This window comes from Oncorhynchus mykiss, chromosome 22, assembly GCF_057628025.1.
Source record: "Oncorhynchus mykiss isolate SJ-2025 chromosome 22, ASM5762802v1, whole genome shotgun sequence".
NCBI lineage: Eukaryota > Metazoa > Chordata > Actinopteri > Salmoniformes > Salmonidae > Oncorhynchus > Oncorhynchus mykiss.
In genome coordinates, this window is record NC_143043.1 from 31,467,079 (window position 1) to 31,490,749 (window position 23,671).

The 23,671-nt window shown below is 42.8% G+C and overlaps 1 protein-coding gene across 4 annotated transcripts in view; it reads right to left on the reverse strand.

The window, feature by feature from the left end:
* The window catches only part of LOC110501642 (immunoglobulin superfamily member 3), a 100,583-nt gene extending 92,119 nt beyond the window's left edge, over positions 1–8,464 (reverse strand). For 2 of the 4 annotated variants that reach the window (XM_021579344.3, XM_090215843.1), the window contains exon 1: positions 7,258–8,464. In XM_021579344.3, the coding sequence (XP_021435019.1) occupies positions 7,258–7,297 (40 nt within the window). In that variant the 5' untranslated portion in view covers positions 7,298–8,464. The remainder of the gene's footprint in view (positions 1–7,257) is intronic. The other 2 variants (XM_021579343.3, XM_090215842.1) reach the window with 2 other exon arrangements.
* Positions 8,465–23,671: the final 15,207 nt, after the last annotated feature.

The window sequence follows — 23,671 nt, forward strand, 5'->3', positions numbered from 1 at the left end:
AGTCAGTCGACAGACAGACAGTCAGTAAGTAGACAGACAGTCAGTCAGTAGACAGTCAGTCAGTAGGGCTGAGAGGGTGTTTTTACAGGCAGCTACAAATCACTCAAGGCACACAGCAGAGTAGTCCAGCAGCACAGCCTCTGTGTAATTTACCCACCATCACACACCAGTTAAAAGACTGGCCGGCAGAGCACTGTGATGACTGACCACCAGCCCTTACCACTGACTAATAGAGAGGGAGGAGGGGAAAGAGGGAATAGACAGGAGATGGAGCGAGAGGAGGAGAGAGAGGGAAAATGAGAACGAAAGAGCGAAAGGAGAAAAAATATAAAGGCAGAAAGAGAAATGGCTGGAAAGAGACTGAGGGGAAAAAGGCAGGTGTGTTTCAACTCAGTAATTTCTGTCCCTTAAGCAATCCTCAGTCCTTCCCTCCCCCTGCTTCTCTCAGGTCAAAATTAGCCCTGCAGCCACCAACAATACCAGGCTGAGAGAGAGAGAGAGATAGACCAGACCATCATGTCTGCTATTACCTCATCTCAACATGGGGGCGCAGAGAGGGAAAGGGGGGGGGGGCGGGCAGACGGGTATAGAGAGAGGGGGAGAAAGGCTCAGAAGGTGAGTTTTGTTAAGCAGTTGTGTAGTGGCTAAGGTCCAACCTCTGAGCAAGAACAGAGACCGCAGCCGGAGTGTACAGAGAACATCAAGCACTGCTCAGTCAGTCAGTCATACACTTGCAGAGGCAGAGCTGGCTCATTCTTACACTTTGGGGAGTCTCCTCTCATGTTAGTGCAGTGTCATGTAAGGTCCTGGTCTCTTCATGTCAACTAGCTCTAATTCATGGCCCTCCTGGGCCACCATACACATGACCCCATCACAGCTGCTCAGACCAGGCCGAGAACACCAGGGGGAACCTCTCTGAGTGTGTCTCTACCCATCCCAACCCATAATTCATTCATGAGATTGATGGTGGGGAAGGCTAAAGTCGCCCAGCTCCTCTCTCGCCTCTGTCCATAATGGACATGGTTAAAAATTTAGTGTTTGTGACCAACTCACTCATCCATATAATAAACCTACTGTAGCACACAGACAGTGTCTCACACACAGAGACCGTACTCTGCCCCCTGTCCTGTCCCATCTGAAGTGTCCCCCTCTGCCCCCCTTCCCACAGTCCATTAACTCCATATAGCCACCTGCTTCCCTGTGCAAAAGCCCTCTCTCCCCCCCTCTCTGCTCCCCAGGGCCTTAAACCCTATCAGACCAGCCAACAACATGACAAAGAGATGGACATAGAACTATCCCCATACATTCACAAACACAGAACATCAACAACAAAAACAGTTTAAGGTTTTACAAACACCTTTCCTTTAAATGAGACACACACATCTGCAATCCAGGAGCGCACACACTCATCACATGTGTACGTACAAACTCCAGACAGCTGCTGAAGTTAATGTAACACTATAAATCCAACTTTCAGTCTTCTATAATTATCCAAACCCACACGTTAATAGCTCTGTATGACAGCTTGCTCTCCATCGCTACCTTTTTGTGTATTAAGCCCCAGATTGGAAAGGAAACTAATTAACTAATAATTAGACTCTTCAAACAGACTTCTCTACCATTGTCAGTCAGTTTGGCATTCAGGGTGCGAGTGAAGCAAAGCCACACACACGTACAAGCTCGTACACAAAGACAGTCTCTCACAGTTTCTCTCAGTCTCTCTCACCAACACACACACAGTGTTTCCCTCTTGAGTTACAGGGATTTGAATTGAGAATCAGATCAGATGCCTCCAACTTCCCTGTGGGTTATCTTAGCTCAGACCCATGCTGACTGTATCCTATTCACCTTTTGTTTTCAATCTAAAAAACAGCCATGGGGGTGTGCACTGTTGTGTGTGTGTGTGTGTACTGTTGTGTGTGTGTGTGTGTGTGTGTGTGTGTGTCACAGAGTCTGTGGATGTGCTGTGCAGCAGGGGAGCTGTCTCCATAGTAACCCTGCGTGTCATGCGCATCCCACTGAGGCTGTGTTTGGGTAGAGAATCCAGCGAGGATTCTGGGTATGTAAACCCAAGTATTGTGGGTGGATCTGGAGGAGTGGAATCTGGGCTACCCTGTTATCTAACAGAGCTCTGAGTAGAAGTTGCACCTAGGCACATTTCTAATATCAGCTTACCCCCTAGAAATCCTAACCATTAGGCAAAACTGATTTTGGACCAGTGTCTAGGGGACAACCTCATCCTACTCACCCTTCTAAACCAAGGAGAGGAGAAGGGGCGGCAGGTGGCCTAGTGGTTAGAGCATTGGACTTGTAACCGAAAGGTCGCAAGATTGAATCCCTGCCCTGACAAGGTAAAAGTCTGTCGTTCTGCCCCTGAACAAGGCAGTTAACCCACTGTTAACCCACCTAGGCTGTCATTGAAAATAATCATTTGTTCTTAACTGACTTGCCTAGTTAAATAAATAAATAAAAATGTAAAAGGGAGGTTTTCAAAGGGGATGGTAGTTTATGGTGGTATTTAAAGTGAAGAGGGGTTGGGATGTCAAGGAATTAACCCCCCAAACCCAACAGACCAGTTAAACTGCCTTTTATCTTATCTGAGAGAAGGTTCCTCAGACATAAAGACACAAACACGCACAAAAAATGTGCCCTAAATGATTTAGGCCTGCAATCACAACTGTAAAATCATCAACAGCTGTCAGAACTCTGGTGATCAGCTCTGAGGTCAAAGAGATCATGACCTCCAACAGGATGTGCTGCTATACAGAGTTCACCACGACAGAAAGAAACAATGCAGACACTACAGAGTTACTCCATCCAGACACAAACCAGATGCTGCAGACAGGCACCGGATTCATTTAAGCAGGAAGGAGATTAAAAATAAGCAGGCCCTTTTCCCATTTATCTTTAATGTCCAGAGAATGTATCCTAAACTATGTTGAGAGAGCAGCACCAGGTTTTTACTGAGTGTAACAGTAGGTCGCAGTGCTTTAGTAAAATTGACTTAAAACCCTCCAGTGTGAGAGGAGTGTGTGTTGAGGCAGTAGTTAGCAGCAGTGACAGTTAGGTGGGAATGTCCCCACCTTTGTGTTAACTCAGCATTACAGGGTCCACTCTAGCCCCGAGGGCAACTGTAAAACTGACTCCTGCTCTGGCTGCGTGCGCACACACTGTTCTCTAAAGACTTACCATCAAAGGAAACAAACTACCCAAGTACTTACGGAGGCAGGACTGGGTGTGATGTCCAGACTCATTTTATCTTTCTGGTCTACTGATCCTTCACCAATCAAAAAGTTGTGCTCTCTCTCAGCCCGAAGCAGACAACAACCTATCAATGACTTGTATCTCTGAATATTCATGAGGAGTTGAAAGAGAAGCCGGTGGGGTACAGTAAGTGAATGAAGTTTGTAGTGGTCTTGCTGTTGTCAGGTAAACAAGCCAGATAGAGGGAAACAATGTGATGAAGTATCGTGATGTTATGGGTACACTACACACACACACACTTTCAGAACACACAAACACACTTTCAGAACACACAAACACACACACTTTCAGAACACACACACAGAAAAGCCTCCAGATGTACATTGTATAAAAGTAGAGACTACAAAATGGTATGTGATACAATGCAGTTGAGGAACAATGGGAAAGTAATTCTGCTTTGAAAGTTGATAAAATGGCCCTTGAATGTTTTGGTACACCTACTGGAGGGCTCTTCTCATCTACACCTATTCAGCATAGTTAACACCCTCATAAGCCTTAGCCCCACCCACACATTAAGGATTCACATGTGAGGCCATGTGCTAAACAGAGTTAGTAAGTTAGTGTAGTAAACAACCTAAGATTTCTAAACTAAAAGTGGTTTAAGTAGTAGCCTTCAATAAGGAAAAACTCCAGATTAAAAAAAAACACTTTATCGACACCTATATCCTAATCAAAGTTTGTCACATGCACAGGATACATAAGATCTAAATGCTACAGTGAAATGGTTACTTGCATTTTTGCACAGTAGCAATATCAAAAATAGAATGTTTCCAGATTAATATTTTATAATTATTCGATGATTCTTACCCACACCTGGCTAACTTGATGGGTCCTGTAATCATCTGGTGAAGTGGAGACGTTTGTTTAGACATGTAGCTAGCAAGCTAAACAATGAACCTAATGGTGCTTTCAAAAGAACTGGGAACTAATACAAGGTCAAATCATGATATCAGTGATCTTCAGGTCATAAAGTTGGAATTCCGAGTTGGATGACCGTTCGAAACGACTTCCCAGTTGTCGTATTTGCACTGATGTCTGCGATTTCCCAGTTGTTTTGAACACAGCAATAATCCCAACCCATACTACTATCAATACAAACTGATTGTCATAGCTAGCCACCATGCATGAATCTGCAGGTAGCTAAAGATAGCGAACTAACATTGAACCTAGTTGGTTAACTAACATTAGGCTGTAACTAGCAATGCAAATGGATTTCTGAGATATGAATAATATTACCACACAGATCATACACATAACATTAGCTAGCAAGCCAGCCAACTAACATTGGTTAGTTAACAGTACACTTTAACTGGCAATGAAAATGACTGACAAAATTACAAATATATAATATCTGAAAATGCTAGCTGGACTATCTTACATTTCCCTCTCTGTCACGGTTGCCCTCTCCTTAGCTATCATCCACCGGCATTCAACTGATTTCTAAACTCGGTCCACTTCTTCTGTGATACCAACAACACTGTTGGCTTCCCCGTCACTGTCATCAGAAGACTCTACAATGTCTGGTTCAATTAAAATGTTTTTACCTAAAATCAGGGATTTCCTCATTGTCGGATTCATTTTCAGAGTCAGAGAGAGTCAGCATGGCAGGACTGTCTTCCAGAAAGTAGAGAGGAGGAGCAACACTTGTGCAGTTCTTCATTATACATTTTTTTTAAGCCTACATACTAAGCAGCTCATGTTATAGACAGAAGCATGCTATATGGCAGACCAATCCGAACTCATGTCTCGGCATGTCCAGCCCATCCATTATGTCAGCCAATCCTGACATAGTGGGAAGGTTCCTGCCTTTTTCCGTGGCTAAACCAACTAGGTTTGTAATTTAACAATTTTACTCATATTTACAGATGGCATACACGTTTGTTAATAAGGCACATGAAAGTTCACATGTTCCAGATGGCATTTCTGCCAAAAAAATGCATTTGGATATTTTTTAAAGAATCATGTCTACATTTAAATTCCTCTCCTGTGAAATAGAGACGTGTGACATACATCTAGTTTCCTGAAATGAGTCAAATATTAGCAAAATAACATAAAAGCAAAGTCAAAGACCTTTACAAAACGGGAATATCCTAAAAACATGCACACACACAGGAGAAACACGCTTCCCAGCCAAGCCTCTGTAGAATGCACACAGATGTACAGCCAGGGACAGGGTGAGCAATTGCATTATGAGCACTGTCTAGACATGCTTGCTCTGTATGTATACATAGGCACTCGCACATAGATACACAAACCCAGGTCATCTGCTGGCCAAACAGCTGGAAGATATGTTAGAAGCCTAAAGCGTGTCATATACCACCAATAATGTAGTTTTAGCATCAGAGTAACATCCACAACAACAGATCCACTCAAACTCACAGCAATGTTTAAACAATGCTGACTCTTCCTTGACCAAGAGGTGAAATTCCTCTCATTCTAAAAGTGTGTGTGTGGGTGTGTCATTCTGTGGGGAGCATTGGATAGTCAGAAGGAAACACCATTTAGACTGGCCTTCCATTAACAATATTGGCAAAGTTGAGTGAATTCAATGCCAGTAAAATGAATAACTGACAGCAATTAGGATACTGCACTAGCAGGGACGAGTCAGCTAGACTTACATTTGCATGTTAGACTGCCTCATAACAATTGGTTTCCATGAGACTCAACTGGTGTATATAAACTACACAGAGAAACTGGCCTGAGATCAGTGCATACAGAGGCTTTGGCAGCAAACAGGCATAGAGAGCCTATACTAACTATTCTGCAGTCAGTTGAGCCAGTATAGACAACTGAAGCATCTCTCCATTACTGTTTAACCAGCCAGCCTCCTGCTGAACAACCCATTACACTTTCTATTAGTTATATAAACCAGAACGGTTCAGGGATTCAGAGCTCTCTCTTTCTCTGCCACAACTACAGGGTAATACACGCAACATATATACATTACCACCATGTGTAAGAGCTTTCTGTAAAGTAGAAAATAAGACAGTCAACATATTGTACTCTGTTTTTCTGCTGTCCATCTCTATAGGAAACCCAAAGCATTTCTATGATGTATTGTATTTCATTCTACACCTTCATTTCACCTTGGGAAATGTAAAATTATTCACATTTATCAATCAATCAATATCTCCTACATGAAGTTGACCAGCTGAAAGGGTAAGTGAACTAACAAGAAGACTGTTAATCTAACCCAATGGCAGGGATCCATCCCACCACAGCAATAACATGCCTCCCATCCAGGAACAGAGCAGCCATCTGGTGTGTGTACTGTGTAGGCTATGCTATATGTGTCGGTGAAAGTGTGTGTAATGTGCATGACAGAGAGAATAGCTGAGTGTCCCAGGGTGCTATATAAAGTGAAAAATGTAAGGTGTCTGTGTGTATTGACTACAGGCACTAATACGGGGATGTGGTCACTGTTATCCAACTCATCCAGGGAAAGAGGAGCTTGAGTCTGCGGGGGTTAATCTGAGACTTACATCCAAATATCACATGAACCTAGTTCTCCCCCCTCCACACACACTATGATAGAAAAACAATAACTTGTTCACCGCTATAATAGAGCTGTGAAACACAAACAGATAAACACACAGACACAGCTGTCCAAAGTAAGTGAGTAGTGAGCAATGGATTTATATACATCATTGGTAGTGACTAAGACAATGCCCCCTCCCTAGACCAGTGACTCCTACTGAGGTGGCATTGGCAAACACACACTCTCACACCTACATACACTCAGAGTTTGGATTTGTCATCCAGGTGTGTCGTCATGCAGATGTCTTGGCATGCAGGTGTGCTATGACTCAGGTGTCGAACTGTTATTCTGAATTAAATAGACAAATTCGCACATTGATCTATTTTTGAAAGTGCATGGTAACACTTGAATAACATTCGGGGTTCTTATTTGTTCTCTCGTGTAATTAAATAGAGAAAAAAAATAGAAAGATGACTATGTGTCCAATCTAACCAATAGGTACAGGCGTGACTTACCAAGCAGCGCACACGCAGTAAGGAGTGTGCGGATGCCCATTGTCTTCCGTCTTTCTCTCCCCTCAGACACCGTTCCTATAATCCGTTTGGCGAGGCAAAACTTCGGTCTGTTTTGAGGCAGAAATGGTGGGATCTATGGCAGACCACCTGTGCGGGCGACGGACGGGTAGGTCTGGTGCCCACCGGGGATCGAACCTGATGGGTTGACTTGAGACTGAGATCCGCTATAGCGAAGTCGCCTACTGCCTGTGGGATACCCTCAACTATCTGCCGTATCCTGCTCTGAAATGCGGGGCTTGGTAGACTCGGGTGTCGTTTCTCTGTATCACCTTCGTCAATGACGATATGCACCCATAAAAGACGCTTATCCTGACCCCTCTTCCTTTCCTACGCATCGGACAGAGAGACTGCGGCGGCCCTTCGTTGTAGAATGACAAACCACCTCAGCAGGGACAGTCCAGCGTGTGTAGATGTCTTGCTTTGTTAGTGCGCTATTTAGAATTTTGCCAATATCAAGATTTTTTCGGATCAATATGTAAAATAAATACGTAAAGTCCTTCTGTTGAGAATGTACATAAAATACTTAATTTCAGTGGGCGTCCTCTTCCTCCGGGGAGATAGCGCTATCCAAACGCACGCGTTCAGTAAAATCAATCTCCTTTCACTGCTTCGCTACAACAACAAAAAAACAATCGGAGTCGATGGGCGGGCGCTCTAGCGGCAGAACATAATATAATATTAACGTGCCATAGGATGGACTTCCGAGCGAATTCGTCAATGGACCGAACCCACCGCAAATTAACCACAGTAGCCTATTTTTTTTTATTTGAATTGTTTATAAAAGTATCCGAAACGTCTTTTATCGTTGATCAGATAATTGAATGTTGTTCATAGCCTACACAAAGCGTTGTTCGGGCACAAATATATTGATAAACCCACACCGCGAGAATAACCTCACATTTCAGATGTGTTTCTGATCAATAACTTAGTCAAAAGGTTCAGTTGCTGTTCTTCAACGGCTTCGAGTCAAGTCCTTCTTCTGCAAATTCAGTTTAAAATCAATATTTTTTTTACTATTCCCTAGGTGTATTCCTTGTATGTCATTTCCTGGTTGGAAGAAATTCCCTTTCAACGCTGTAATCTCGTATTCCCTGCCATTTGAAAAACTAACTAGCATGCCACACAATCACTCCCCCAAGCAGAAACCACGCCCCATGGGTTACTTTCTACAATTCACCCAGTAAGGACTGACATCGACCCACTCCAATTGGCCAAAAGGCGTGACTAAACGATTATTTTTACAATTTCCAAATGTATTCACATGCAGTAAATCGGATAGCGCATACACTTGGTATGGGCATGGGATATTACATGCCCCTTTTTATTGAATAAAATGTTACGTCTTGAATTTTATGATACCAATAATAATAGTCTTGAGATTTATTTAACAGCATGTGTTTTTGCTTTTCAATTTCTCTCTCCAAAATATACAGGGCCATAGATTAATCCTATGAGCTGAGAATAAACACAAAGCCTTGTGATTCCTATAAGCAGTTTACAACATATATGGGATTCAGCACTTCAGCTAGAGCTAACTTGAAATCAAGAGGGCTGCCCAAATATTTTGGTTTGGCATGGTATACCTGAGCACTGTTTGGCAGTGTTTACACTATAAATAAACCATGATGAAAATACAGCTGAATATCCCTATTGAAAACACTCCAATATATCAGCCTAACCCTAGGACTTGTCTTAAAAATAAATTGTGGTGTAGATGTAAACGATAGACAGCTTTGAGTAGTAATCTCTGTGTTTTTAAAGGAGAAAAACAAAGGATTTAGTGGATGGCTGTCAACCCATAACAATTCAGTCACAGATTAGATAGTGATGTGATGGAATGTAGGCTACTCCTGCCATAGGGCCAAGTCGTTATAATGTCTTCCACCCAATATATCCAAAACTCTACAGTGGAGTGAAATATAATGAAATGCTGTGTGGTGGAAACCTAATTGCAATATTTCCTGGGGTGTCTTTTCTTTTTGAGTGAATTGTAGTTACAATGAGAGTATTTGTTAGTGACACAGTTGAATTATTCCTTTTAAAAAGGCTGTGGCGTTCAACAATTGAGTTGCTATGCAAATGTTATCAAACTATGAAAATATACAACATACATTGTGATGCCTTCAGAAAGTATTCACACCCCTTGACATTTTCCACATTTTGTTGTGTTATAGCCTGAATTTAAAATGGATTAAATTGACATTTTTGGATGCTAGCATACACACGATACCCCATAACGTCAAAGTTGAATTATTTTTTTAGAAAGTTTTACAAATGAAATACAATTGAAAAGCTGAAACGTCTTGAGTCAATACGTATTCAACCCCATTAATATGTCAAGCCTACAGTGCATTTGGAAAGTATTCAGACCCCTTCCCTTTTACCACATTTTGTTATGTTACAGAAATACCTTGTTTACATCAGTATTCAAACCCTTTGCTATGAGACTCGAAATTGAGCTCAGGTGCACCCTGTTTCCATTGATCATCCCTGAAATGTTTCTACCTGTATTAAAGGTCCCCACAAACACAGTGGCCTCCTGTTTTTGCTTTATCATTATGGGGTATTGTGTGTAGATTGATGAAGGGAAAAAACTATTACATCCATTTAAGAATAAGGCTGTAACGTAACAAAATGTGGAAAAAGTCAAGGGGTCTGAATACTTTCCGAATGCACTGTAAAAAAGTTAATCAGTAAAAATGTGCTTAACAAGTCACATAATAAGTTGCTTGGACTATGTGTGCAATAATAGTGTTAAACATTATTTTTGAATGACTACCTCATCTCTGTACCACACACATTTAATCTGTAAGGTCTCTCAGTCGAGCAGTGAATTCCAAACAAAGACTCAACCACAAAGACCAGGGAGGTTTTCCAATGCCTCGCAAAGAAGAGCACCTATTGGTAGATGCGTAAAAAAAAAGCAGACATTGAATAACCCTTTGAGCATGGTGAAGTTATTAATTACACTTTGGATGGTGTACTAATACACCCAGTCACTACAAAGATACAAGCGTCCTTCCTAACTCAGTTAGGAAGGAAACTGCTCAGGCATTTCACCATGAGGCCAATGGTAGCTTTAAAACCATTACAGTTTAATGGCTGTGATAGGAGAAAACTGAGGATGGATCAACAACATTGTAGTTACTCCACAATACTAACCTAATTGGCAGAGTGAAAAGAAGGAAGCCTGTACAGAATACAAATTTAGCAAAACATGCATCCAAGGCACTAAAGTAATACTTAATGTTGCAAAGAAATGTACTTTTTGTTCCGAATACAAAGTGGCAAGTCCAATATAACACGTTACTGAGTACCACTCTCCATATTTTCAAGCATAGGGGTGGATGCATCATGTTATGGGTATGCTTTTAATTGTTAAGGACTGGGGAGTTTTTCCAGGATAAAACATTTTAAAATACTCCCCAGTCCTTCACGTCTTTTTTTGTATATATTTCAATTTTATTTTCAATCTCTTCTCCATTTTAGTTCAATTATACCTTCCGGTAACCTGCCTCACCCAATGTGATACGGAACCACTATTATATGTCATTTTCAGACCTTATAGCAAGATACACAGCCATCAGAGGCTAACCAGCTAAACCACTAACCTAACCAAGCTATTTAGTAATTGTTAGCCACTGCTAGCGGCCTTTACCTTCTGCACAGGTACCAGCCCTTTTTTTAAATACATATATTTTTTTTTGCCTGGATAATACGCTCCAGCCTACCAGTAACGGACTGTCTCTCCACTACAACACCAGATTCCTGCTGTAATCCCTGGACCATTCTCCTGATCTTCACAGCTAGCTAGCACCCACCGAGTTACCCAGTACCCGAAGCTATCCCTGAGGCCCACCTCCCGGCCTACTCAGTTGTTCACCCGGACTCCACCCAAACACGGTTAGAACACACTACTCCACCGGATCCTTGCCATAAGCTCTGGACCTTGGCACCGGATCACCGCTGCTACCGAGTGGCTATAGTGGCTAACGCCTCTGCCCCGAAGCTAGCACCAGTTAGCCGTGAGCCATGCGCATCTCCCGGATAGAAAACTAAATTACTACCACTCAATACCTCTTTCGCCACCTGGCTTGGATCCTTAGTCGACACGGCGCCCGCCGCACCACCACGACAGGTCTGCCGACGAATACTCCATCCACTGTGCCTTCAAACGGCCTCCGTCGGAGCAGACGCTTCTACTAGCCCAGGGCTACTAACTTTAAACGCCACGTTGCCCGCGTGCTAGCGTAGTAACGACTACTCCGCGGCCTCCCTGTTTCATCTATTGCTGCCCCCTGGACCCTATGATCACTTGGCTACATAGCTGATGCCCGCTGAACTGTCCATTAATCACGGTACTCCATTCTGTTTCTATATTTATTTATTTATTATTATTTAATTTTTTAGTTTATCTGCCGGCCCCAGCCGCGAACTCAGGCTCTGTGTGTAGTTAACCGACCCTCTGCCCATTCATCGCCATTTTACCTGTTGTTGTTTTAGCTGATTAGCTGTTGTTGTTGTCTTAGCTAGCACTCCAAATCAACACCTGTGATTACTTTATGCCTCGCTGTATGTCTCTCTCAAATGTCAATATGCCTTGTATACTGTTGTTTAGGTTAGTTATCATTGTTTTAGTTTACGATGGAGCCCCTAGTTCCACTCATTATACCTCTGATACCTCCTTTGTCCCACCTCTCACACATGCGGTGACCTCACCCATTATAACCAGCTTATCCAGAGATACAACCTCTCTTATCATCACTCAGTGCCTGGGCTTACCCCCGCTGTACCCGCACCCCACCATACCGCTGTCTGCACATTATGCCCTGAATATATTCTACCACGCCCAGAAATCTGCTCCTTTTATTTTTTGTCCCTAACTCTCTAGGCAACCAGTTTTGATAGCCTTTAGCCGTACCATCATTCTACTCCTCCTCTGTTCCTTGGGTGATGTGGAGGTAAACCCAGGCCCCGCGTGTCCCCAGGCACCCTCATTTGTTGACTTCTGTGATCGAAAAAACCTTGGTTTCATGCATGTCAACATCAGAAGCCTCCTCCCTAAGTTTGTTTAACTCACTGCTTTAGCACACTCCACCAGCCCTGATGTCCTTGCCGTGTCTGAATCCTGGCTTAGGAAGGCAACCAACAATTCTAAGATTTCCATACCCAGCTACAACATTTTCCGTCAAGATAGAACTGTCAAAGGGGGAGGAGTTGCAATCTACTGCAGAGAGAGCCTGCAAAGTTCTGTCATACTTTCCAGGTCTATACCCAAACAGTTTGAACTTCTAATTTAAAAAATGAACCTCTCCAGAAGTAAGTCTCTCACTGTTGCCGCCTGCTATCGACCCCCCTTCGCTCCCAGCTGTGCTCTGGACACCATTTGTGAATTGATTGCTTCAGAGTTCGTTCTGTTAGGTGACCTAAACTGGGATATTCTTAACACCCCGGCAGTCCTACAATCTAAGCTAGATGCCCTCAATCTCACACAAATCATCAAGGAACCCACCAGGTACAACCCTAAATCCGTAAACATGGGCACCCTCATAGACATTATCCTGACCAACTTGCCCTCCAAATACACCTCTGCTGTTTTCAATCAGGATCTCAGCGACCACTGCCTCTTTGCCTGTATCCGCTATGGGTCCGAGGTCAAACGACCAACCCTCATCACTGTCAAACGCTCCCTAAAACACTTCTGCAAGCAGGCCTTTCTAATCGACCTGGCCCGGGTATCCTGGAAGGATATTGACCTCATCCCGTCAGTCGAGGATGCCTGGTCATTCTTTAAAAGTAATTTCCTCACCCTCTTAGATAAGCATGCCCCGTTCAAAAAATGCAGAACTAAGAACAGATATAGCCCTTGGTTCACTCCAGACCTGACTGCCCTTGACCAGCACAAAAACATCCTGTGGCGGACTGCCATAGCATCGAATAGTTCCCACGATATGCACCTGTTCAGGGAAGTCAGGAACCAATACACGCAGTCCGTCAGGAAAGAAAACGCTAGCTTTTTCAAGCAGAAATTTACATCCTGTAGCTCTAACGCCAAAAGGTTTTTGGACACTGTAAAGTTCATGGAGAACAAGAGCACCTCCCCCGAGCTGCCCACTGCACTGAGGCTAGGTAACACGGTCAGCACTGATAAATCCATGATAATCGAAAAGTTCAATAAGCATTTCTCAACGGCTGGCCATGCCTTCCTCCTGGCTACTCCAACCCCAGCCAACAGCTCTCCCCCCCGCGCAGCTACTCGCCCAAGCCTCCCCAGCTTCTCCTTCACCCAGATCCAGACAGCAGGTGTTCTGATAGAGCTGCAAAATCTGGACCAGTACAAATCAGCTGGGCTAGACAATCTGGACCCTCTCTTTCTAAAACTGTCTGCCGCCATTGTTGCAACCCCTATTACCAGCCGGTTCAACCTCTCTCTCTTTCGTATCGTCCGAGATCCCTAAAGATTGGTAAGCTGCCGCGGTCATCCCCCTCTTCAAATGGGGTGACACACTAGACCCAAACTGTTACAGACCAGACCTATATTGCCTGCATCCGTAATGGGTCAGCGGTCAAACGACCTCCACTCATCACTGTAAAACGCTCCCTGAAACACTTCAGCGAGCAGGCCTTTCTAATCGACCTGGCCGGGGTATCCTGGAAGGATATTGATCTCATCCCGTCAGTAGAGGATGCCTGGATATTTTTTTAAAATTCCTTCCTAACCATCTTAAATAAACATGCCCCATTCAAGACATTTAGAACCAGGAACAGATGCCCTTAACCATCACAAAAACATCCTATGGCGTTCTGCATTAGCATCGAACAGCCCCCGTGATATGCAGCTGTTCAGGGAAGCTAGAAACCATTATACACAGGCAGTTAGAAAAGCCAAGGCTAGCTTTTTCAAGCAGAAATTTGCTTCCTGCAACACTAACTCAAAAAAGTTCTGGGACACTGTAAAGTCCATGGAGAATAAGAACACCTCCTCCCAGCTGCCCACTGCACTGAAGATAGGAAACACTGTCACCACTGATAAATCCACCATAATTGAGAATTTCAATAAGCATTTTTCTACGGCTGGCCATGCTTTCCACCTGGCTACTCCTACCCCGGTCAACAGCACTGCACCCCCCACAACAACTCGCCCAAGCCTTCCCCATTTCTCCTTCTCCCAAATCTGCTCAGCTGATGTTCTAAATGAGCTGCAAAATCTGGACCCCTACAAATCAGCCGGGCTAGACAATCTGGACCCTTTCTTTCTAAAATTATCTGCCAAAATTGTTGCCACCCCTATTACTAGCCTGTTCAACCTCTCTTTCGTGTCGTCTGAGATTCCCAAAGATTGGAAAGCAGCTGCGGTCATCCCCCTCTTCAAAGGGGGTGACACTCTTGACCCAAACTGCTACAGACCTATATCTATCCTACCATGCCTTTCTAAGGTCTTCGAAAGCCAAGTCAACAAACAGATTACCGACCATTTCGAATCTCACCATACCTTCTCTGCTATGCAATCTGGTTCCAGAGCTGGTCATGGGTGCACCTCAGCCACGCTCAATGGTCCTAAATTATATCTTAACCGCCATCGATAAGAAACATTACTGTGCAGCCGTATTCATTGATCTGGCCAAGGCTTTCAACTCTGTCAATCACCACATCCTCATCGGCAGACTCGACAGCCTTGGTTTCTCAAATGATTGCCTCGCCTGGTTCACCAACTACTTCTCTGATAGAGTTCAGTGTGTCAAATCGGAGGGTCTGCTGTCCGGACCTCTGGCAGTCTCTATGGGGGTGCCACAGGGTTCAATTCTTGGACCGACTCTCTTCTCTGTATACATCAATGAGGTCGCTCTTGCTGCTGGTGAGTCTCTGATCCACCTCTACGCAGACGACACCATTCTGTATACTTCTGGCCCTTCTTTGGACACTGTGTTAACAACCCTCCAGGCAAGCTTCAATGCCATACAACTCTCCTTCCGTGGCCTCCAATTGCTCTTAAATACAAGTAAAACTAAATGCATGCTCTTCAACCGATCGCTACCTGTACCTACCCGCCTGTCCAACATTACTACTCTGGACGGCTCTGACTTAGAATACGTGGACAACTACAAATACTTAGGTGTCTGGTTAGACTGTAAACTATCCTTCCAGACCCATATCAAACATCTCCAATCCAAAGTTAAATCTAGAATTGGCTTCCTATTTCGCAACAAAGCATCCTTCACTCATGCTGCCAAACATACCCTTGTAAAACTGACCATCCTACCAATCCTCGACTTTGGCGATGTCATTTACAAAATAGCCTCCAATACCCTACTCAACAAATTGGATGCAGTCTATCACAGTGCAATCCGTTTTGTCACCAAAGCCCCATATACTACCCACCATTGCGACCTGTACGCTCTCGTTGGCTGGCCCTCGCTTCATACTCGTCGCCAAACCCACTGGCTCCATGTCATCTACAAGACCCTGCTAGGTAAAGTCCCCCCTTATCTCAGCTCGCTGGTCACCATTGCATCTCCCACCTGCAGCACACGCTCCAGCAGGTATATCTCTCTAGTCACCCCCAAAACCAATTCTTTCTTTGGCCGCCTCTCCTTCCAGTTCTCTGCTGCCAATGACTGGAACGAACTACAAAAATCTCTGAAACTGGAAACACTTATCTCCCTCACTAGCTTTAAGCACCAACTGTCAGAGCAGCTCACAGATTACTGCACCTGTACATAGTCCACCTATAATTTAGCCCAAACAACTACCTCTTTCCCTACTGTATTTAATTAATTTATTTATTTTGCTCCTTTGCACCCCATTATTTGTATTTCTACTTTGCACATTCTCCCATTGCAAATCTACCATTCCAGTGTTTTACTTGCTATATTGTATTTACTTTGCCACCATGGCCTTTTTGCCTTTACTTCCCTTATCTCACCTCATTTGCTCACATCGTATATAGACTTGTTTATACTGTATTATTGACTGTATGTTTGTTTTACTCCATGTGTAACTCTGTGTCGTTGTATGTGTCGAACTGCTTTGCTTTATCTTGGCCAGGTCGCAATTGTAAATGAGAACTTGTTCTCAACTTGCCTACCTGGTTAAATAAAGGTGAAATAAAATAAAAAATAAATAAATATCCATCCTGCCCTGCCTATCTTAAGTCTTCGAAAGCCAAGTTAATAAACAGATCACTGACCATTTCGAATCCCACCGTACCTTCTCCGCTGTGCAATCTGGCTTCTGAGCCGGTCACGGGTGCACCTAAGCCACGCTCAAGGTACTAAACAATATCATAACCGCCTTCGATAAAAGACAGTACTGGGCAGCCGTCTTCATCGACCTGGCCAAGGCTTTCGACTCTGTCAATCACCTTATTCTTATCGGCAGACTCAATAGCCTTGGTTTTTCTGACAACTGCCTCGCCTGGTTCACTAACTACTTTGCAGACAGAGTTCAGTGTATCAAATCGGAGGGCATGTTGTCCGGACCTCTGGCAGTCTCTATGGGTGTACCACAGGGTTAAATTCTCGGGTTGACTATTTTCTCTGTATATATCAATGATGTCGCTCTTGCTGCGGGCTATTCCCTGATCCACCTCTACGCAGACGACACCATTCTGTATACTTCTGGCCCTTCCTTGGACACTGTGCTAACTAACCTCCAAACGGGCTTCAATGTCATACAACACTCCTTCCGTGGCCTCCAACTGCTCTTAAACGCTAGTAAAACCAAATGCATGCTTTTCAACCGTTTGCTGCCCGCAACCGCCCGCCCGATTAGCATCACCACCCTGGACGTTGCGACCTAGAATATGTGGATAACTATAAATACCTAGGTGTCTGGCTAGACTGTAAACTCTTCTTCCAGACTCATATTAAACATCTCCAATCCAAAATCAAATCTAGAATCGGCTTTCTATTTCGCAACAAAACCTCCTTTACTCACGCCGCCAAACTTACCCTAGTACACCAGACTTACCCTGAAAAACTTACAAAGACTTACCCTGAAAAACTTACACCAAAGGTGCTTCTACAAAGTATTGACTTTAGGATGTGAACACTTAAGAAAATTAGATATTTCTGTATTTCATTTGCAATACATTTGCAAACATTTCTAAAATCATGTTTTCACTTTGTAATTATGGGGTATTGTTTGTAGATCGGTGAGAGAAACATTCAGGCTGTAACACAACACAATTCAAGGGGTATGAAAACTTTCTGAAGGCACTGTATATAGTAAGTCCTTACTTTGATGGCCTAGTTTTATCTTAATTCAGTAGTGTTAGGAAACTCCTGGTTTACAGGCCACATCAGGGCTACAACATTATGCTGGCTTGCAAAGTGATGTTTAATTCTTATCGGAATCAAGACAGAGTTAGGACATCCAACAATTGGTATTCTTATTCATCCACAACATTCATAATGACATTCAGGATCATGGAAATTGATAAAGGAGACTACCTAAACCATTTAAACTGAACAACCATTTCAGTAATGGGCTCAATAAATCTAACTAACTGATTGGATTAGTTTAGAGAAATGTGTTATTTATCTTTGTGTAGCATAAGATTAATCAATGTACGTGCAAAACACAGATATTAAAAACAATTGTAAAAAATCAACATGCAGTAGAGCATGCTGGGAAATATGATAATGATGACTGTGGTTTTGATGGGACTGTTTTCACACTCCACAGTGTCAAACAATAACTCTGGTTATTAATACCAACACTGGGAGTTATTTTACACCACTGAGTGTTAATTTCACTCTTACAGAGGGAATTTAACTCCTCAATCAACACTATAAATGTAACACTTAAAAATCAACACTGGCCAATTCACTGTGTACATGTAGGCCTAGGTGCATACAAAGCAACTATGATCCAAGAATTACACATCCTTCCTCATAAATAATGGTCTCTATAGTAATAATTTGTCTGTTTGTTATCCACTGTGTCCTGTATGTGCATCTATCTAGCATCAAAACTACACAGACTTGCAATTTAGAGACAGGGTATGTCTTTGACGTGTCATCAGAGTTTGTGACCTGTGTCGTTAAAGGTGAGACCAGCGTTGACAGGCATAGGTGTCCTGATATGAGGTACTCTGATCAGAGAAATAGCAGTCTCCATGGAAACAGGGAAACTGCTAGATTCCCTACTGGTCTCATCCCATAATTTGGCATCCAGCTCTTGTATGACTGATGATGAGTATTCAGAACAGACTGTATTCCTTTAGATTAGTTCAATAACAATCATTACAGTAATAGCACGAGTCCAGTCATTAGTAATTCCAATTTAGACTACATTGTTTTGATGTTTTGATCTTTTAATGAACTTGAATTGAATCCTCATGGCGAGCATGAACAAGGTTAGTTAGGGAGAAACCCTGTGCTGGTTTCGCTTTAGGGAGAGAAATTTGTTCACATATTTCTTCTGACGTTCACATATTTTCACAGTGCATCCAGAAAGTAAATAAATTATTCATTTGTTTTCTTTTGGTGCATCTCTCTCGGGCTTCTCATGAGTTTGCCAGTGTTACAGAGCAGGATGTTTGAGAGTAGTGTGTCTTCACACACACACACACAAACTAACGCGCACATGCACACCACAGGAGGCTGCTGAGGGGAGGACGGCTCATGATAATGGCTGGAATCAAGTGAATGGAGTGGTATGAAACACATGTTAGCCATGTGTTTGATGTATTTGATGCCATTCCATTTATTCCATTGCAGCCATTACAATGAGCCCCTCCTCCCAAATTAAGGTGCCACCAGCCACCTGTGACACACACACACATCATGTCCCTCTCCAACCTCACACACAAAGACAGGAACTCAAGTCTTTAACGCCACTGGAACATTAACACACCCCCCATACCTGAACATAGGTCTGTTATCTCACCATGAATACTGTCATCCGATTGTCGGAGCCCCAGAGGCGTAACTACTTCTGCATTGTCAGTGGTCTGACTGGACATGGGCTGCTCAGAGAGCCAGATCACTAGTATGTCCACTCACCATACACAAGGTTAAAGAAAAACCCATTACTCACAGCCCTGAGCACTTTGTCCTGTGGCATCACCATACCCTAGTCCCACACAAACATACAAAACCACACAAGCACAGTAAGATACTTCATTCCGACGAAGAGAGTGAATTCAATAAATGTCACAGTGATAGAGAGAAAGGGTGAGAAGGGAAGAGAGAGAAAAATAGATGAAGACAGAATAGAAAAAGAGCTTAATATTTCATTGTTGAACTAAAGTTCTGTTGTAGCTGGGAGTTAAGCTGAATTAAGCATGAGCTCCAGCGAGGCTTCGAGGGGAGGGGCTGTAATATACATCAGGCCTTCCCATTGACTGTACATGCAAAATGATTGTCTATTATGATTTGATGATATGATCTACACATATCTACGTATAATTACATGAACTGAATTACAAACAGTACCAGTCAAAAGTTTGGACACACCTGCTCATTCCAGGGTTTTCCTTTACTTTTACTATTTTCTACATTGTAGAATAATATTGAAGACATCAAAACTATGAAATAGCACATATGGAATCATGTAGTAACCAAAAAGTGTTAAACAACTCTAAATATGTTTTATATTTGAGACTCTTAAAATAGCCACCCTTAGCCTTGATGACAGCTTTGCACGCTCTTGGCATTCTCTCAAACATCTTCGTGAGGTAGTGACCTGGAATGCATTTCAATTAACAGGTGTGCTTTGTTAAAAGTGAATTGGTAGAATGTATTTCCTTCTTAATGTGTTTGAGCCAATCACTCCATATTATGGCAAGAACAGCTCAAATAAGCAAGAGAAACGACAGTCAGTCATTACTTTAAGACATGAAGGTCAGTCAATATGGAACATTTTTAGAACTTTGGAAGTTTCTTCAAGTGCAGTCGCAACAACCATCAAGCGCTATGATGAAACTGTCTCTCTTGAGATCCGCCACAGGAAAGGAAGACCCAGAGTTACCTCTGCTGCAGAGGATACGTTCATTGGAGTTACCAGCCTCAGAAATTACAGCCCAAATAAATGCTTCACAGAGTTCAAGTAACAGACATCTCAACATCAACTGTTCAAAGGAGACTGTGTGAATCAGGCCTTCATGGTCGAATTGCTGCAAAGAAACCACTACTAAAGGACACCAATAAGAAGAAGGGACTTGCTTGGGCCAAGAAACACGAGCAATGGACATTAAACCGGTGGAAATCTGTCCTTTTGTCTGATGAGTCCAAATTTGCTTCCAACCGTATTGTCTTTGTGCGATGCAGAGTAGGTGAATGGATGATCCCCGCATGTGTGGTTCCCACGTGAAGACTGGAGGAGGAGGTGTGATGCTGTGGGGGTATTTTCACTGTCAGCAATAAAAAATAAAAAAAATCAAGGCACACTTAACCAGCATGACTACCACTGTCACGACTTCCGCCAAAGTTGGTCCCTCTTCTTGTTCGGGCGGTGTTCGGCGGTCGACGTCACCGACCTTCTAGCCATCGGTGATCCATTTTTCATGTTCCATTGGTTTTGTCTTGTCTTACATCACACCTGGTTTCAATCCCATCATTTACATGTTGTCTATTTAACCCTCTGTTTTTGTCGGTAATTGTTTGATTGTATATTTGTACAAGTTATGTGTTGGTGTGCGAAGGGTTTTGTACCCACTTTGATTATTTTATATATTTTGGTTTTTGGAGATTTGTTAACTTTTATTAAATGACTACGTTTATACTAAGTTCGTTCTCCTGCGCCTGACTTCCCTGCCACCAACATGCACCCATTACAACCACAGCATTCTGCAGCGATACGCCATCCCATCTGGTTTGTGCTTAGTCGGACTAAAATTGTTTTTCAACAGGACCTTCAGGCTGTGTAAGGGTTATTTGACCCAGAACGAGAGTGATAGAGTGCTGCATCAGATGACCTGGTCTCGACAATCACCTGACCTCATCCCAATTGAGGTGGTTTGGGATGAGTTAGACCGCAGAGTGAAGGAAAAGCAGCCAACAACTGCTGAGCATATTTGAGAATTCCTTCAAGACTGTTGGGAAAGCATTCCAGGTGAAGCTGGTTGAGAGAATGCCAAGAGTGTGCAAAGCTGTCATGAAGGCAAAGTGTGGCCTCTTTGAAGAATCTCAAATATATTTTGATTTGTTTAACACTTTTTTCGTTACTACATGATTATTCTACAATGCAGAAAATAGTACAAATAAAGAAAAACCCTTGAATGAATACGTGTGTCCAAACTTTTGACTGGTACTGTAGATTTCACTATATATTCCCATTCCATCATGGCTAATCTGCCATAGACAAATATACAAAGGTATGACAGTTATATGATCCACTCTGTGCATATCTACAATGACATTTACATGATTTACACCATCTATTCCCATATCCTTACTGCTAATTCAGCCATAGATATGGAGATACGCATGGCACTCAGATGGGAAAAGTAACAAGGCCTGTTTTTCTAATGAGCTCGATGTGGGAGTGAGTGAACATCTATGACAATTCATGTAGCCTCAGATACTGTACCAGAAGGAGAGTGATCTCTCCTGCCGACTGACATCGAGGGTCACCAACAGCCAAGCTGCCCTCTTCATTTGGACAACGAAATAACAGAGCATTACGTTTCCCATGCCACCCTCTACACAGGGCCTGGTGATTATATGCTGCCTCAGATGATAACCTGTGATTAAACGCAGCTAAAGCTGGTCAAGTCAAGGATGTAATTTTCCTATTCTGTCAGATAGAGCCTGTCATAGTCAAGATGTTCTCACAGAATAGGTAAGAGGCAGAATGTTCTGTAGCCTTCTGTTGCTCGCAGGTGCGCGCGCACACACACACACACACACACACACACACACACACACACACACACACACACACACACACACACACGTATGTGGAGCCTAGCAACTTGATTTAACATTGAATTACCCTACAAGCACATACAGCCGTACACTTACACACACACACTCTAACACACACAGGTACGTACACACTCTTACACTGACACCCACACAACTTGATTTAACATTGCGTAAGCCCGCCAGGAGCTCATATCACTAAATTTTCCTGCAGATCAATTATTCATTAGAGAGGCTCTTAATGCAAAGTATTAATATATGACTGAGCATCACTTCTTTTAGACCTGCTATCAATCTCTCTACCCTTTCTCTCTCTTCCCCATCTCTTCCTTTCTCCTATATCTCTCAATCATTCAATCTCTCTACCATTTCTCTCTCTTCCCCATCTCTTCCTTTCTCCTATATCTCTCAATCATTCAATCTCTCTACCCTTTCTCTCTCTTCCCCATCTCTTCCTTTCTCCTATATCTCTCAATCATTCAATCTCTCTACCCTTTCTCTCTCTTCCCCATCTCTTCCTTTCTCCTATATCTCTCAATCATTCAATCTCTCTACCCTTTCTCTCTCTTCCCCATCTCTTCCTTTCTCCTATATCTCTCAATCATTCAATCTCTCTACCCTTTCTCTCTCTTCCCCATCTCTTCCTTTCTCCTATATCTCTCAATCATTCAAATCTCTCTACCCTTTCTCTCTCTTCCCCATCTCTTCCTTTATCCTATATCTCTCAATCATTCAATCTCTCTCCCTTTCAGAATTTATCCCTTTTTCCTCACATACAGTACATTCGGAAAGTATACAGACACCTTCACTTTTTCCACATTTTTACGTTACAGTCTTATTCTAAAATTGATGAAATAAATCCTCATCAATCTACACACAATACCTCCATAATGACACAGCAAAAACAGAAATAGCAAAGGGTATTCCAACCCTTGGCTATTAGACTCGAAATCTCATAGCCATTATCTGGCACTCCCTTAGGATCCTCCTGTTTCCTTTGATCATACATGAGATGTTTTTACAACTTGCTTGAATGTATTGTAATGTTTTTATAACATTAAATTGTATAACTGCCTTAATTCTGCCAGACCCCAGGAAGAGTAGCTGCTGCCTTGGCAGCAGCTAATGGGGATCCATAATAAATACAAATACAAAACCTGATCAAACATTTCTGGAGAGACCTGAAAATAGCTGTGCAGTGCCGCTCCCCATCCAACCTGACATTGCTTAAGAAGATCTACAGAGAAGAATGGGAGACAGACTCCAAATACAGGTGTACCAAGTTTGTAGTGTCTTACCCAAGAAGACTCAAGAATGTAATCACTGCCAAAGGTGCTTCAACAAAGTACTGAGTAAAGGGTCTGTATACTTCTACAAATGTGTTATTTCATTTTTTAAAATATTTTTTTCTAATAACCAGTTTTTACTCTGCCATTGTGGGGTATTGTGTGTAGATTGATGAGGGAAAAAACGATTTAATCCAT